General features: G+C 33.7%; 1 protein-coding gene across 2 annotated transcripts in view; it reads right to left on the minus strand.

The window, feature by feature from the left end:
- Positions 1–5,624: 5,624 nt before the first annotated feature.
- The window catches only part of LOC108975460 (calbindin-32), a 182,697-nt gene continuing 169,477 nt past the window's right edge, over positions 5,625–18,844 (minus strand). For both annotated transcript variants that reach the window (XM_018943955.1, XM_018943954.1), the window contains 3 exons: positions 13,283–13,339; positions 6,464–6,535; positions 5,625–6,325 (listed from right to left, as the gene is read on the minus strand). In XM_018943955.1, coding sequence (XP_018799500.1) covers positions 6,179–6,325; positions 6,464–6,535; positions 13,283–13,339 — 276 coding nt within the window. In that variant the 3' untranslated portion in view covers positions 5,625–6,178. The remainder of the gene's footprint in view (positions 6,326–6,463; positions 6,536–13,282; positions 13,340–18,844) is intronic.

The following is an 18,844-nucleotide window of genomic DNA, read 5'->3' on the forward strand; positions in this document are numbered from 1 at the left end:
AATACTTATTTCAGTTAAAATTGTAGTTTTCGTTACATACAGTGCACACGCCTATGTTTTTTATATATTTTTGAAAAGTGCAAGATTTTTTTGCTGCCGATTATTAGTTATAAAATTCAAACTGCATCATTTACTGAAATGACTTTGGCAACGTGCATAAATTGTGGCGGAAAATATCGCTAAAGGGATAGTATAAAAATGTTGACTACGTTTTCAATTTAACTACAATGTTTTCTACAATTGCTTCTAAATACACAACGACATGTCGATTTTATGCCAATATTGATAGCACTCTTATACACATCTAGATGTGTATAAGAGACAGACGCTAAACAGCAAAAAGAAAGAACGACAGGCGCGTTGTTGTAAACTCGGCTATATTTGCGTAATAAAGAAGAAGTCTGTGTTAGTTTCAATGCTAATCCCCTTATGCCCGGTTTCACAGTCCATACTTAAGTTGTCCTCGAATAAAATCTTAGCTAAGCATTGTGCAGACGGAGTTTTCGTTTGCGTTTCGCAGTCAATACTTAATTTATTATACTACGTAGTCGATTCTATAAATGGTAAGTCTAAACTATAATAATAAAAAATTAAAACAGCATGTTTAGTTTTGGTTTCCTTTTATTTATACTCCATATTTATTGTTTACATCTATTATTTTCATATTCGTTTTTATTATTAGCTGTGCATTTTAATACATTCACAACATATCAGCAATTTTCATTTTATTAATATAACTTTTTTTTTTATAAATCATAATTTTATAGTTTGTATTTTTAGATTTAAATATGTATGTACGTTTAATTATGTATGCCTTTTTTTAAAGTATGTATAGCAAGCGCTGTTTTGGCTTTTTATATTTTTTAAATTTTTAATAATTTTAATATTAGGGCATTTGTTTCATATTTTTTATTTTTTTTAATTTCAATACTTATTTCAGTTAAAATTGTAGTTTTCGTTACATACAGTGCACACGCCTATGTTTTTTAACATCTAGATGTGTATAAGAGACAGACCAGAATACCCCCGTTAGTCCAGCGGCACTAAGGGCGATCTCAGCGTATGAGTTAAATCACTTCTAGTGGAGTAGAGGATAGAAAGGCCGAACCGCCTATCAGGGTGCAACAAAAATTAGGTAGGGGCATTAAGGGGCCGACGAACCAACTAGCTCTGCGGCAGCCTCCAGGANGCTCCTACGGTATACGCAGAATTTCCGTTGCCTAACGTTTGCGCACATTTTCAATTGCGGTTAGCTATAATTTGTGCAGTTAGCACCAGTTAAACACATGCGTGAACATTTTAGAYGTGACCTAGCGTATGAACTGCGGTTGCATATGCATAACGGGGCATAAAATTGGCATGTCACATTTTGCATTCACGTTCAGTAGCTGATTAGCTAAGGTCGAATCAGTTGTAAGCGCGTGTGTAYATTAGTTAGTAATCAATGAGTTTATTTTTGCTGTTAAGACGATAGTTATATAGCACCGTTAGAGATACAATTTCAGTTTACTTTTACATTTTTAATTTAGATATTGTTATTTAGCTAGAATTTCTGAACTTTTTAAGTATAAAGAAAGAAGTATTAAGTTTTAAATTTATATATAGTATATTAAGTAAATATTTTTTTATATATTTAGTAAATATAATGATTTTTTTTTAGTTATTTTCAAATGTCTGCAATAAAATTATATTTTTGTAGTTGTACTTACAAATACATATTTATTACAGCTTTTTTCATAGCGCCAGTTTTTAATTTATTTTTAAATAACTTACATACTTTAGCAGTAACATTTATAGTTTTACAGTTATGTATGTTATCTATAGTTTTAGTTTTTAGAGGCATTAGTTTAGTTTGGAAAATTGTTTGATAAATCTAAATTAGTTTAAAATACATTGTCATAACTGAAAGCTTTGCTATGTTTTTCGAAATTAAATTTTTTTTCTAAATAAATTTTTTTTTCAAAACACAACTTTTTTCAAAATTTATTTTTTTTTAATTTTGATTTTTTTTAAATTTTAATTTTTTCAAAAGTTTATATTTTCTATTTTCTGTTTTATATACTTCTTGTGTACCTGCTGTCTTATATACATACATGGTATCAACAGTTATAGATTTGCGCTAAAATTCAAAGTATTTATTATAATTTTTTTGTAATAGATTTTTGTTAATTTTGTAATTTTTTTTTTATTAATTATTTTAAATTACTTTAAGGTAGCTTTCTCTCGCTCAWAAGTTTGCATAGTAAATGTTAGGTGACATGACTTGTGCTGTAATTAGTTTAAGTACTCACATATGTATGCATCACCGTATGACTTGTAACATCATCAGCTGCCGTCACTTAAATATACTACTAATTCTTGCTAGATTTATTTTGAAGAGTCATATAGGTTGTTCTTTTTTATGTTCGGCTAAGTATAAGGAAGCATTGTGTTAATATTAAGTACTTTGCATTAATCTGCTTTGATCTTCACTTTGAATTGTCATTCTACGTTTACATTTTTTTCTAGCACATAACTACAATTTTAACTAACTAGTTTAACCGTGCAACCACTTATTTCCGCTTGTATTACTTAGATATGCTGTCGAACGTTAAAAACCTGCCAGCAGCAGATTTTAATGGACTCAAGTACTAAGCGCACATTAACATCACACTACTTGAATTGACATAATGTGTCGTTAGTGCATACCGGTTAACCGTTGKTCGCTTTATACATACGTATGTATACCGTTATGACACAGGTGCATCACAACCACGTCAAAGACGCGTCGTTATGTCACTCAAGTTTACAAACAAAGCTTAGCAGTTATGTTAAGTAGGCAGTTCAACGTTCAAGCATCTTCGCATAAATTTGCTGCCTCCCATGCTTTTATACTATGCATGCAGTGATCAGCTGTTAAAGCTGATGTTGATTGAGCGCATACCGGCAGCTGTAAGTTTTGCAAGTAGCCGCTGCAGGTGTTGTGTTGTTGGCTGGTTGCTTGCTAKGCAGCTAGTCTCACTTTTGCTTGTRTTTGTTTGCCTTTACGTAGACAATTCTTTCGTTTGCCTCATTAAAAATCAATTTACTCAACCTTGTTGTCGATTTTGACATCGTTTTTAAATTTCCTCAAGTATTGATTTACATTTAAGGCGCATTGGCTTCATCATTAGCAAAAGTGAAACACCACATCAGTGCTGACAGTTCGTTCACTCGATGGCACTTTACTCATCTCCAATGCTTTTTAATGTACTTTCGTTGAATTTCCCATCACTYTGCTCTCGGGCGCTTAATAATGTAGCAAATCAGTGTGGCAATTTGTGTAGCAGCGTATTCTTTTTATGTCAAAAGTTATTGTTGAATGGTTGGTTAAGTGCAGGTTGTTGAAAAACAAATCAACTTCAATGGAAATGTGACATTTTGTGGGTTTAGATCCTTATGGTAAACTAGCAGTTTAGTGGAGGACATCAAAAACCTAAGCAATGCGATCGTTTTAGTTTGTTTGAAAATTAGTTTTTGCTGAATTTGCTTATGTGAAAAGTTTAATTAAAGAATTTTACTTTATGAGTTTATAAATTACTTCTCGGTTGTAAGGGTCATTTGATTGGTAGTGAATAATGGGGTTGCCAATACGCTCGAAGCGAATTGGTAACGCTTTGCAAAAGTTTGCGCCAACACAATTTGACACAACGAAGAAAACGAATGTTACCTCTAGTTTTTTTTTTTTTTTTTAATTTTCATAATATCTGATCACTATAGATCGTAAACTTGATCTGAATTTATTTTAATCTTTGAAAGCCGACATATTAAACAAAGACCATGTCAAGCTAATAATTTTGGCTGGAATTTGTTAAAATTGTCAGCTTGCTTGATTGTTTGAAATACCTAAACCCGCTCATATTTTATTATGCGAATCGTATGCATAATWTCTTGTGACAATTGATATTCTTATGTTCTCTTTTAGTCATTTATAYATCGTCACCTAAAATGCAAAAGCACATAGCATTTTAATGATTTTACCGGCGAAATAAAAACGATATACGGAAAACAMTCATATTGAAAATATAAATTAAATTTTGGTTATAAAATGGTTATACATTGGTCATAAAATGGTTATATTATATATTGGTTATATCTGACAGTGGAAGCTGAAAATTTTATGCAACATACGTGCAAAATGCTGTAGTGCATCATAAGCAATATAAAACTCAATTTCAATTTTTTTGATGCAASGWTGTTTTGCATTTTAGGTATTATGTACTTCAGCATGGTTGGAAGCTGGAAAAATATCTTTTGCTACACTTTGTTGCCTAGTTGTTTGTGCCTTTGAGTTAACAGTTCTTTGGTAAGTTATCTTTACAGTTAAGGGAAGATCGATTTTTTCTCAATATTTTAGTTTATAAGTCAGCTGTTGAGTTTTATAACAACGCGTGTCAAAGTCGAAAAAGTGTTGCATTAAGTAATTAAAAACTTTGTGAGAACAAAGTTGTAAGTACTGTAAATATATATGTAAGCCTTACTGCTTTAGGACAGGTACACAATATGACAACACATTTATAAGTTTAACATTCAAATATATATATTTTTGTTAACAAAAACAGTTTGCTTTGTTATTTTTAGTAAATTTTCAATGTCAATTGTTCTTGACATCAATAACCGGAAATGGCATACACGCGCATATAATTTGGAGAAATCGTGTTTTCTTGTAATATTAATATTTTTTGTCGGTATTTTTATTTAACAAACTAACATATATATCTAAAAATTCGTTACTCATATGCCATATAATATTTATTTGTATGACTTAATAAAAATATATATATATAATATAAACTAATACACATTAAAAAACATACATACATATAAATTGTTTGCAAATACTACATAAGTTTTCGTTATTTTTTACATTTACTATTTTAACAATAAAATCGATGTTATATTTTTTCGCTAGGACATGCACATTTATTGGCTGGTTTATTTTATTATTTTCTATGTTGTGTTAAGCATTTCTTTAAATGGCTGAGGTTGTTTATACAAATTATTTGTGGTTTTCAACTTATTTCCATATTTTTCAGAATTTTCMGCTTTAAAAAAGCGGAGAATTTTGGCTTTACTTGCAGCAAAATAATAAATTGCACAACATATATATAAAAAATAGGCTTACGGAAGGTTTGCTGCCATTTTTTTTGCGACAAATTATAACAAGAAAATATTTTAAGGTTATATTTTTGCTATAAATTATATCGAGAAAATATTTTGAGGTTAGTTGAACATGTAATATGTAAAAAATCGACTTACGGGATATTTGCGGTCATATTTTTTGCGACAAATTATATCAAGAAAAAATTTAGATTTTAGTTGTAGCGCGAAAAGTTGGAATTTGTATTTGAATATTGTCATTAAAGTGAAATACGCTTCAGCACAACTAYACAAAATAAAATGTTATTATTAGGTGCCTTAAAAATGTCATATATGTTTATTTTTTGGTTTCTATTATTTTAGTCGCCAAATTTGACACTTAATAATTATGGCTAAAAATTCACACCCTTTGAATGAAACACCCACTTCATTTATTCATTTAAATAATATCTGCTATGCTTCTTCTTCTTTGTTTTTGATATTCTACATTTCATTGACTGCTTTGCATTGGCAGCATTTTAAAGTAATTAATTTCCCTCGTTGAATGCTTTATTGTTGTATTCTTGTGTTGCTTTGTCGCTTGTAATTTATCGCGCATTGTTTCTGCGTCTCGTCGTGCAATTAAATTTCAGTTAAATATCCAAAATGCATTTTACAATTTATTTTGCAAGTTTTCTTATTTTTGCTTTATTAAAATCGCAATATTTTATGCTTCATTGTACTCTTATACGCATCTATTTTTCATTAAGCGCATTATTTTTTTGTTTTAYTTTTTAACGCTTCTGATTGCTTAAGCTATCAAAAAACTGTGGTTATGTGTGCATTCACATATTTCTGTTTATTGACTTTATTGRCCATTATTTCAATGCTACTACATATATCTGCTTGCCTCTTTAGTAATTTGCACATGCTGCTTATTTTCATAAGACTAAAAACTTTAATAATAAAAGTTTAATTATCTTGTTTTCGTACTAATTTATTTATTTTTTTTTTTGAGTTTTATTATCTTTATAAATACTAAACTTTATGTTTGTTGTTGTGTTGCTTAGCAGCGAACTACTTATTGTTCATCCTCTGGTGGCATTTTAGCCAAAGTCAGCAGTATCATTGTCAGTTCCTTGCGTGAGATTTTGCCATCTTTATCGTAGCCCACGCCACGCAAAATAGTCTCCTCGAAAGCCTTTAAGTCCTGAGCATCGTAGTCATCCTGTGTGTGAACGAAATGTGAAATAAAACAAAATGAACTTATCATTAAAGCAACRATTGATTCTGACAGCGAACTTCTTAGTTTGTTACATTTTTCACAGTTCAACAAAATATATACTACAATATACTACATACACACCTTCTTCACCAACTCCAGCAAATCCTTGAGGAATCCTTTCAGCTCTTCGTTTTCTATTGAGCCGCTATTATCCTAAAAGTGTAGAAAAAGAGAAAGTGGCTTTAAAGAAGKTCATATATAAATATGTTTGCGTWTGTGCAAAACAAACAATGAAACTTTGATGTGGCGCCCACGCAAATCCATTCCAAMATGTCGACAGCAAATAAATGAAAATTTAATAGCGCTTGCTCAATCTCGCACAGAGATACGAATATAATGAAATTTGATCTGACCCGTGGTAAGCAACAGTGATGTTTATATTATTTATTTTTGCGACAGGGTTGCTCCAAAATATTTTTCATTCCGGTAGAAGTATACGRAAGTTGCAGGAATTAAAAACAAAATATTTGTATTTACGGAAATTGATGATACAATATGTTATCGAAAGTCGATAAATTATTAATATTAATAATTAAACTTTTTGACCTACTTAAGTACCTACCAAGTCACGGCTTCCGAAACTCTAATATAATGGAAGGATTAGCGCGGAAACTAACACAWACACACCCTATAGTAAGACTGACGACGATCACAAACACACAAGAGTATTGGTTYGAATTGCCTTAAAAAGCTCATRGAAACATTAACAGAAATCTTTGGTAACGCTGTTGGGTAGTTAACCGGTAACTGAACAGATAAGTGGGGTATATAAGAAGTTAATATTTTTTTGCAATAAAAAAGATTTAAACTATAAAATTATATAATAGTTAATTTCCATTTGCAAGAGCAATATTTTTGCTATATTTGAGAGACTTGCGTCTCATTTCTATAAATTCTGTTAGTGTTTATAGAATGAGCAAAATAATATTTAAAGCAAATTTTTAGACACAAAGAGTTTCTAATGCAGCCACTTTACCCCAAATGTGTGGATTTCAAACACCATATCTAACTTAAGGATTTCGCTTCGCCATATATACAACMAAACATGCATTGTACAAGGTTGCACGATTGCCTGAATTGTGGCTGTAAGGATTTTATGAAAAAGCAACTAGTTAATCCAATATAAAGTGGAATCTCTGTTTGCGCAGAGTTATTTAGCTATTGCCATTACAGCAAAGCATCCAACACTAACCAAATCCTGCTGCGGCTGTGGCTGTGACTCTGTTGCTCAACGCGCCATTGAGATTGCTTGAATGGCAAAACAATTGACCGCACTCCACCCAACACAAAATGTTGCAATACAATACAGCGTCAGCAGCAGCAACCAAATCACACAATAAAGCATGATTTTTTCCATACATACATACATGTATGTATATACATATCCGAATATACATATGTATGTAAAATGTGCGCAACGAAGCGTTTCCGCTGAGTGTTGTCTGAGTTTGAGCATACAACTTCTGTGTTGCTGGTCCACAAATTGCGAAAATTCTTCTTTTTTGCACTTCATTTACACATGTGTGTGTGTGTGTTTGTAGATTTTTGTCTGATTATATGTTAGTTGTGTTAGTTGACTTTAAAATGTGCTCAACTACAAGCATAAAATAAAATCGAAATTCCGAAGTGTTGCCTTTGTGTCCACACATATTCCCGCTAACCGTGAGTGAACGGCGTGAGCTCTGTGGCTTTCAAATTGAAATTGAAAATACAAACTAGGAGATTAAATTGCTTTTGTCACAKTTAGCATTGACWTTTGGAAGTGTGAAAAGTATATGGGAGGTTGCYTCCCCTTAAAAAAAACGGTGTTAAACGGCGTGACAAAGGTCAGATTACGTCTATCTGAAATACCAACCTCCATGGATGTCAAAAAATAAGGTAAGTTTTATCTCTAGTTATCGTCACGCGGGATTCAACGCGTCTTGTCATCTTAATCATTTACTGTTTTTTTTTCGGAAAGTAATAGGACTGATTTTCTYCCGCCGCGACTGTACTTCGGAGCGTGTGCGCACCGACTGGAGTCCGTAGAGTGCGTTTCTATCTAACGAACGAGCGGCTGGTCAGTTGTCTCACCTGGAGAGTCAGGAGTCAGAGGTACGCGACTAAATTCTGTGTGAAACTCGGTAAATCTGCGACAAAGACGTTTGATATGATCAAGCATGCTTATCCATATGTTGCTTTAGCAAGAAGTGGTGTGTTTCAGTGGCACCAGGCCTTTTTGGAGGGCTGGAAAGAGGTTGCKGATGAAGACCATGAAAAAAAGGGAAGAATTAGCAAACCCAAAGAGAAAACGATGCTCATTGTCTTTTTTGACATCAAAGGAATCGTCCACCATCAATTGGTTTCGTCTAGACAAACCGTCGACGCCAAGCTTTACGTGGAAGTCCTCAAGATACTCAAACGAAATGTCAATCCCAACGCTTCCGCAGCCACCCTAAAGTACAGATGTGACTATCTCCGACATTCTTTTGTTTCCTTACATGAAATGGTCGATGAAAGGCAAGCATTTCGAGACAACAGAGGGGATCCAAGCAGCATGCACCTCGTCTCTCAAGGCTATTCCGGAGAAWGCCTTATGTAACGTCTTCAATGTATGGAAATCTCGCTGGTGGCGCTGCATCGACGCAGAAGGAGCCTATTTTGAAAGTTTTTAAAGAATTGTAATGATTGGTTCAATAAGTTTTTTTAAAAAGAGTCAGTACTATTATTTTCCGGACAAATCCTATATATGCATATATCTATCTCGATTAGTTTTAGRTGCTGGAAACGACCGTTAGGTGAACAAAATTCTGTAGGAACATGCTGCTAGATTACTTTTTTGATAGTGACTATGTTTCAGATTTCCTAAACTTTTTATAGTACTACCAGGACTACATTATTGGCAATTGTACGTAATAGTTTCAAATTAGCTGATTTAAATTTTGGAAGTAGGCTAATTTTAAATTTGTTGTATAATGCCCAATTAGTTGTAAGTGATTTCCATAGGATGCAATCAAGTCTAGAAGTTCTAGCAAGTGAGGAAAGTTCTCTGACAGCCATTCACTTGGGAATGACCAGAARCAATTCCTTTACATATGGCTCAAGCAGCTCACGACTTCCAGTTCTAGACCAATACTCCACTGGGTAATCAAAAAATATCCGTTTGAAGCATTAGACCTGGAAAATCAACWACTGAYCAGCTATTCACCATACGTCAAATCTTGGAAAAGACCCGTGAAAAGAGCATCGACACCCACCACCTCTTCGTCGATTTCAAGCTGCTTTTGACAGCGCGAAAAGGAGATGCTCTGAATTTGGTACCCCGAAAAACTAATACGCTTGCGGCCGATGAGCAATTCCAAAAGCTCCGTCAGGATCAGAAAGAAGATCGCGACTTGGCATGACATTGGCCATGTCTCTGATGACAGTCATAACCCGTCGGATATAATTTCGTCTTTGATTGATATAGTTCAGCAAAGTAAGAAACAGAGGCTGCGCTGGCTAGGTCATGTATGAATGACAACATTCCAGCTTTGAAAGTGTGTGACGCAGTACCTGCTGGGTGAAGCAAAGGAAGAGGAACTTGGATATAACCGCGTAAGCGTGGTCTACGAAGAAGATTTAACTTTCGTTGGCTGTAACAGACCGCTTTCTAAATGTTTATTTAGACTTTGTAACCTCTATTCACTAGTAAAACTTTCTGCCATATATTTAATACAAGGCCACAATTTATTATTAAGATTTTAATGATCACAACATGTATTTACCATTATTTGCGAAATATTCTGTTCAAGACAGCTGTCGTTTCGCAGCAGAATTTGAAATTCTGTGGAAGCGGCATGAGTAAAGTATTTTCATGTTACTGACAGCTGAGAAATATGCACACTTTTAAGCAGCCCTTTTTCCGTTCGAGAAATTTCCACTTTACAAAATTTATGCCAGACGATGTGACCATTAAGAAGTTGTGGCTTTTTTTTTTATTTATTCATTTTGTTTTTTAGATTTTTTTTACAGCCAGAGATTCTTATTGAAAGAAGCGTCATTGAAGTGCGAAATTTCATTAATGTGTTGTGATTGACTTTTTATGTAAGAGGTGTCGAAAAGCCAATGAAAGCAATTTATTAGAGAAGCTCTGATGTAGGCACAAGTTTATTGTAAGGCAGCTTCTCTTCATCAATAATTTATGTAGCACATAAAAGCAATTTCATTTAAAATTCAAATGTGGTAAGCAAATGATTTTTTGGAATGTGCCATTTGAATATTTGCCTTGGAATGACAGTTAGCTTCTTCCTGTGATACAACGAGTTGTAAAAATGCTTAGATTTTGATATCCTTAAATTATTAAATACTGATTTTCGCATTACTAAAGTAAGAGTAAAAATGTGTGCCACATGATATTTTAATGTTTATAGTCCTTATGCGAGCTATTCTATGGCTGATAACTTATTAATCGATTTATTGCTTTCATCAGCAAAAAATGTAGATTTTTGTTTGACTGAGCTTTCCATTCCGATATTGCCTAAAAATATACTTTTGGCATTTATGGAAATGGTCTCAAAGGCTTATCACAGCTTGTCAAGAGTGAGTGAGAAGAGACAAAAGACTTCTTACTTACTTATGCTTATGCATAATCTACTTGTATGCAGAAAAATATTTACCAATCTGCTGATCTGCATCACGTTAGATGTTAAGCCCTCTCCTATTATAGCATCGACAGACGGCAGCGTTAATCCGGGTTAACGGCATTAAAATACATATATAAAAAGTGACTGCATTAATCCTGATTAATTCAGGAGTTTATGAAGATAACTCCGTTGCTTTTTAATCCTCAAAATTTTAGAGAGTTAGTTGCATTATTGGCAACATTGTTAAAAATGGCCAAATTTAATATATGTGACCTGGCTAACGTGCGAAAACTAGTTTTCTGGGAAACAGCTGTTAAAAATCTCATCTTCCATCCGAATCAACTAAAATGTGAAAATTGTTGTTTTGGATTTTTTGACACCTAAGCCCCYTTTCCGTAGACCAGGTCACATATTGTGAATGAAAAACAACCAACAGTGACAGCAGTTTTTTAAGTTTTCAACAATAAAACAAGAAGTTTCATGTTATAATGTTAGGTTATGATACAGTTTTAAAAATAACGTGTTGATATGTTTTTGTAATAAACAATGGTTTCGTAAAAATTGGTCGGCTAACAATCCCAATGCTTATTTTCATTGAAAATATTATAAAAATGTCAGCTGTTTATGAAAGTTTCAAGCTCGCTTGGATCTGATTTAGTGCACAGTTAATCCAGATTAACGCTGCCGTCTGTCAAGGTTATAAGTTCGACTATGCGCTTACAAAGTTACGTCTTGAAGCAGCTGAGAGTGTAGACGAAGACCGTGGTGAATCGAATCGGCACCATTCCCAGCTATCGGTCTGACATATGGAACGACTTGGCGCATTTTACATTAAGATCTTAAAATGAAAGCATATAAAATAGAATTAGTGCAAGAACTGAAGCCGCTCGATCTTCCCAAGCGACATCGCTTTGCTCTAGGGGCTCATGAAAAGTTCCAAGAAAATCCGACGTTATTCGAGCCAAACTTTGTTTAGCGATGAGTATCACATCTGACTCAAAGGGTGTACTAGTATAAACAAATCGAAGCTCGTGGTCTCAAAAACACGGCGCCACTACCCACAAATCGCATAACTAAATGATTTATTGAGAGAACACTTCGGTGACCAAATAATTTCCCATTTTGGATCGTTCGATTGGCCACTAAGATCGTGTTATATCACATCTTTATACTCTTCCTTGTGTAGATATGCAAAGTCTAAGGTCAATGAGGACAATCCCGCTTCGATACAGGCTTTGGAGTAAAACCTCACGCGTGTCATTCGGTAACCAGTCGAAATGCTAGAACGAGTCATTGAAAATTGAACTCAACATCGACATGCGACCAACATTTGAAAGAGATAATTTCAATAAAAAAAAAAAAAAAAACATTCATAAAAGTTGTCCTTCGAATGATAATAAACATTCGACATTAAACTTGAAGTTTCTATGTTTTTTTTTAAGTAAGGAAGCTTGAAATGGGGAACTCCTTTAATTGGAGAAGCAAATAAGTAACATTATTTAATTTGGATGTGTTTTGGATACTGAAATTTCGGTTTCAGTTATTCTATCTATAGATTGAATTAAAAAAACATGAAAAAACGTTATTTTCGGTCGAGACAATCATACCTCTCGCAAAAGCAAAAGATTCCATACAAAAGCTTGACTTTGAGAAAATTGTTGAGAAGCAGCCAACTTAAAAAAGAACCGTCGCATTCGTAAACTCTTACTAATAAGATGGCAAAATTTTCAAGTGAGTTTTCATTATATTTGAAGTTGACTAATTAACAACCAATACAAATAGTTACATTCAAGAATTGGCACCACATTTTCTTAAACGTAAAATATATAAGTAAGAAGAAATAACTTTCAATATTTCTCAACATAAATTATTCTTTTTTACAGATGCCTTCAATCGGGTTATTTCAATAAAGGCATAGCAAACACAAATCTCKCTTGTTGTTTGGGTATGCACATACATACATTTGTATGCGAAATGTGGTCTGCATAATTTTGTATGGCAGAAAGCAATAATTTGCATTCCAATGCTGTGCATAAATGTGAATGTAAGAGAAATATTTGAATTTAAAGGAATGAAAAAATAACTCAAAATGGATATGCAAAATAAAAGAAATAAAAAAATGTTTACTGCATTGCGACAACGCTCCTATATCAAATGGAAAATAAACCAAAATATTATAGAATGGAAAAAGTTGAAGCAAGTTGCATTGTTGCGACAAAAACACTAGCACAAAAATATTTTTACGCAATTTTTCTCACACAACTATTACGTCAAAGTTTTTAGGATTGCAACTCACCCGATCATACAGTGAGAAAACTTTTTCGATGTCCTCTTTTGTCAGCTTAGCGGCACCCTATTACAATAGGCCATTCCGTAACATCGTAAATAGAGGTTATGTTGTAAATGCAGCCAAGTGTCAAGATTTGCATAGAGTTTCGGAGAAGTTGTTGAAGGCCACAAACGAGGATGGCGTCGAGTAATACGGCGGAGTGTGGTGTATATGAAAKAGAAAAGTAATGTTTGTGATTAACATTTATTTCAGTTTTTATATTTTGGCAAGTAAATTATGAAAGCGCTTAAAAGTGTAACAAGTAAAATTTTTAACGAAGTTTATTAAATCTAAAAATGTATATTCCATATAGTGTAGACACCCTGTTATGTATGAGTAAAGGTTGCCTGCTATATTTAAAACAGTTTCAGCTATGAATTTACAAATTTATGATTAATAGTGTGTTTTGAGTTAAAAAATAAAGAATTAAAAATATGGAGAAAAAAATATGAAATGATCTATAAACATACATAAATATGTATGTATAAATATGTATGTTCATTATAGAGTATTCGAATCACATATTACAAAAATACAAAAGCTTTAATCATTTCAAAATTAAGCAATATGTGATTTTATTCATTTAAAGTACTTCTATCGAAGAAGCTATTAATATAGCAAGTAATAACAAATTTTAATTCATATACTTATAAAAAATTTAACTTTAAGCGTGCAAATGTTCTCTTAARTATATATAAATTTCAAACAAAAATAACATTGCTATTAACACTTTCATGTACATAAAATTTTTATTTTTTAATCTCCGATTAAAAGTTAGTTTTTTAGTTTTTAATCCAAGATATTTGGGATTCGATGTGAAAAAAAAACTATTAAAATGAATCTATCGATGAATTGGATTCAAAATTTAAAGCTAAAAGCTAACTCTTGAGTACTGAATATGATGGCTCCGTGCGAACTCTAGATTGAAATAGTACTTGTTGAACAAAAAAAAAAAAGGCGAAAAAAAGTTAGGTTAGGGTTAGGTTAGGTTAGGCGGCTGATCTAGAGAGATCGCACGTGGACTGCTATATATAGTCCTTTGCGACGCCATAGAAAATAAGATCTCTTGTGTTCGAACTTATAACTTAAGAAAGCAGTCAGTAGTCAATACAAATTTKCATAGGCGTTTAATTTCCACTCCCGCCAATTCGGTGGGATGTCCTATCAAACGCGGGATAGTAAAAAAAAGTGTTGAGTTGTTTCTACCTCATCTTCTTCCACGCAGTTTCTGCAGATGTCGTCTGGTAAGGTTCCCAACTTACGGCATGGACGCCAATAGGACAATGCCCTAATAAAAGTTCAACAACTAGGGAGAGGCTAGTATTACTGAGAGCAAACGGATCACTAGATCTCTTCCGATCGATCTTGAGCCAAAGGGCTCTTGCTATGACGCATGTAMCGATGGTGGCCCAGAACTGYCCAAGCTTCCGCAAWGCTCAGYTATTTAGTAGTAATGYAGTAGTAGTAGTACAGTAGCCCCGAACCGCTCCCATTCTACCGATAGCGGATCTAGAAYGCCTTTCCTACGATTCTGCTATGGCCTGGTACCCATACCAGTSTTATCACAAACACACTCGATGCTATTGATAGCGAGGTTAGGCACTCCTTGACCAACCCTGAACGCAGTGTTAATCAGTTCAAGGCTAGTGGATGGTCACATCACTGAAGGAGGTTGCACTTCGGAAAAGCTACTGCTTTAGCTTGGCTGCCACTGCAATAGTCAGTAAGTTTGAAGCTGGAGTTGACAGAGAGCTCCTCCACAAACCTGCCCACCAAGTTTGAGAGTTCTGTTCGACCACATAAAGATTCCATAGAATATAATGAGCTTGACTATGGTGTCATAGAGCCAGAGGATCAGTTTGGGTGAGAGACTCTATCTTTATCAAATGGATCCTCTTCAGCAGTATAAGGCAATTGATGCTATGAAAGCTTCCAATTCAGGATGACTCTTTAATATTTCACTGTATCCGCCGCTTGCAGATGAATGTCTGCTGTTTGCGGAAGCGGTGYAACCGGGATCTTACATSTTMTAGTAAATAAAACCATCCCGGTTTAACTTGGGTTGATGGCGAGACCACTTCAGACTGTCCAATTTGTTGTTAGCCTTGAGCTTTTTAAGCAGGTCATTAACGACCAGAATCCATAGCAGAGGAGAGAGAACTCCCCCGAAAAAATATGTATGTGTACATGTGTAAAATTGTAAAAGATGTGTTTTTGTTGAAAATATCTCAAATATCTTTCACTAGTTCTAAGGCTTGCTTTTTGTATTCTTAATAATATGAAAATAAAATGTAAAATATGCGGGTACATAATGGTATCTTTTAAATTAGTAAATATATATACAAGATATATATATGCAAATGCAAACATTGCTTGCTTAAAATATATTAATTTGTATACTAACTAAAGAAAGAGCGGGAAAAGGCTCAAACAATTTTCAAATAAAGAAACAGAACATATTTGTAAGTAAATATAAAAAAAAAAATTGAATTTTTATACTTATAAAATGCAAATAAGGCATCATTCAGCAATAAATAAAATATTTTAATTCTTTTTAAGAAATGTGTAATTTATTTCGTATGTGGTCTGAGTAGTGAAAGCAGGCATATTTATAAGCAGTGTGCATGCAAATGTATCTTTCTCCATTCAATGAGGAATGCACATTTATGCTCGCGTATAATTTTATTAACACGTTGCTACAATAATACGTAAATTTGCATTTTAAATCAAAAACATGCCAAGTTATGAAAAACAACAACGACAAACACTACAAATGTGTAGCAAAAGCTTTCCCCTTCTGCTGCGCTTTCATTCATTCTCACGCGTTCTCTGCATTCAATCACAGTACTTCATATATCAACTAAACCTCATTATTTAGTAATGCTCTTTTTTGTTTTGTCCACTTTTAATTATGTGAAATGTTCTTTATGCATATTTAAAGTTGTCGTGCGCGGCTTATAAGTAATTAATGGCGGTGGATTAAGTGGCTTTGTGTTTGTTTGTATATGTATCTTTGTTGCGTACAGTGCTTGCATTGGGCGTGGTGCGCTTGTGTTGGTGAAGTTCAAATGGAATTATTTTATTGAAGTGGCGAAGTGCGGATTATGATTTGAATAAAATTAAAAGGGAATTAATTAGACTTTTAGGGATTTTCGCGTCTTAAATTTATTAGCTTGAAAGGCATTTTAATTACAAAAAGTAAGTAAGATTAAATTAAAACTTAACGTATTTAATAATTAAATTTAATAAACATTTTTAATATTATTTTGTAAATAACTAGCCTGGATATTAAGGTTTAAAGGGTTACAATTAACAATTTTTTCCTTATATAAATAATTAAATATTTTATGAGAATGTTTTAAGATTGTCCCTCAAAGACCTGTATAAAATATTTAGGATTGGTTGAGTAGTTCTCGAGAAATATTGCCAACCGACTTCAAAAACACATTTAGGACAATACCATAGAGGTATTGTGGATTTTATTTTAACAAAAGAGTACGATATTTATACCMTCAACAGGGTATATTAAGTTTGGCACGAAGTTTGTAGCACYCGGAAGGAATCGTCGGAGACCTTAAAAATTATATAATATATATAAATGATCAGTATGTCGAGTTGAGTCGATTTAGCCATGTCCGTCYTTCTGTATATATACCCTCAGTTTTTAAGATATCATACTGAAATTTTGCAAACGACATTTTTTCTTCAAGAAGCTGCTTATTTGTTGGAACTGTCGATATCAGACCACTGTAACATATAGCTGCCATACAAACTGAACGATCGGAATCAAGTTCTTGTATAGGAAACTTCCTCATTTGATGTGGTATCTTTACGAAATTTTACATGGATTACTGCTTAAGCTAATAATATAATTTCTGAAAAAACTGTTCAGATCCGAGCTATATACTTACTACTTACTATATCATATAGCTTCCATACAAACTGAATACATAGTTACTAAATAAAATATATCTGTGAGGGATATATTAGCTTCGATGCAGCCRAAGTTAACGGGTTTTCTTGTTTTTAATTGAGTTTATTTTAACACAAAAAGTTGAATTTACCATACTCAGTCCTCGTCCGCGTTTTGACTGTCTGTTGTTTCCTTGTCGCTACTGGTTATCTGTTTGAAATAAGTGTTACATGTCCGTACCTACGTCCATATTACATATTACATATGCTCTTTCTTCGTTTCTACATATATCTGATATTGGATTTTCATGCTGCCTTAAAATTATTTATATTGATCAAAAGGTATTATATAAGGTGCCCCAAATTAAACGCAAGATTTAAATTGGCGACGTGACGTATGCATTCACTTCGAGTATGCATTCAGCAGAGCTGCTATACGGGTCTTGAGCTCGCTAACAGTGATTTCATAGCTGGTCAAAAAGTGCCTGAACACAGCGGAATCGTTGAGAATTCTAAGGTCGATGAACACACAAGAAAAGCCACCCAAAKTCCAACAGCATGGGACCGAGCAGGKATTCCCTGCCTGCGTGCATTCCCACGTTAGGTATATGGGTCTCTTAGCACGGCCCTCATTGCCGCAGTTATAGTTGTCCCAACTGGACACTGTCCATTGGCACTCATAGGGTGAGGCTAAAGCTTTTGAAGCACATAGTTGCAATGAGAAAGATGAGCTGAAAACAAACACTTTCTCCTTTACTGTCTATCTTTAGCCAGATTAAGGTTTAGGCATTTCGGTAGTCATGATTTCAGCGATSCCGGTGATTTCTGCAGGTAGGTGTTCAGTGTTTCGGCCAAAAATGGAATTAAATGGGAAAAACATTTGCGCAATGTAATATAATCTTAGCAATAGTTGATCGATTAACTTAATTCTATGTAGCGATAATGCTCCATCAAAAACCAGTGTTTATAGATGGTATGTTGAATCCAATCGAGGTCTTAGTCAGTTATCAGTTGATGATGAATTGTAGATTTACGCGTATATGCCCGAAAAAAATCCAACAAAAGTTCCAAGCAAATGATTATCTCTTTATTGGAAAAACTGATCCTGTCGCAATCATACCACTAGAACAACGCAGAACAATAYTATATATTCTGAGTGATAAATAYTCATTTGTTTGCCAGTTGACTTTCAAGAAATCAGGAAAACSAGTCACCGAAGACAGATCACTCTTCACTAAGACAATGCAAGCTGTCACACATCGGTTAAAATAGCTGCATTTTTAAATACTTAAAACATCGATTTGATGAGTAATCCAATGCAAAGTTATAGCTTGGCACCGAATGACGTTTTTTATTCCCGTACAAAAAAAGAAACAAACTAAGAGGTTAACGTTTTTCGAGCGCTGAAGAGGCGGATGATGCGTTCAGAATGCTTGTTTCGGCGATACCTCAATCAGAGCGCTGAGAGAGGATTGGTTCAAATGCAAGAAAAAATGTACAGATAAATTGAGAATATTTTTAAAGTCAATAAGGCGTTGATTACAGTTTTTTTGTTATCTAAAAGGCATGCAGGAGGATGGAGTCATGTGTAGAAGTTCACGCAAGTGAGGAAAGTTT

The sequence above is a fragment of the Bactrocera latifrons genome, unplaced genomic scaffold, assembly GCF_001853355.1.
Source record: "Bactrocera latifrons isolate USDA-ARS-PBARC rearing strain unplaced genomic scaffold, ASM185335v1 scaffold_65, whole genome shotgun sequence".
NCBI classification, from domain to species: domain Eukaryota; kingdom Metazoa; phylum Arthropoda; class Insecta; order Diptera; family Tephritidae; genus Bactrocera; species Bactrocera latifrons.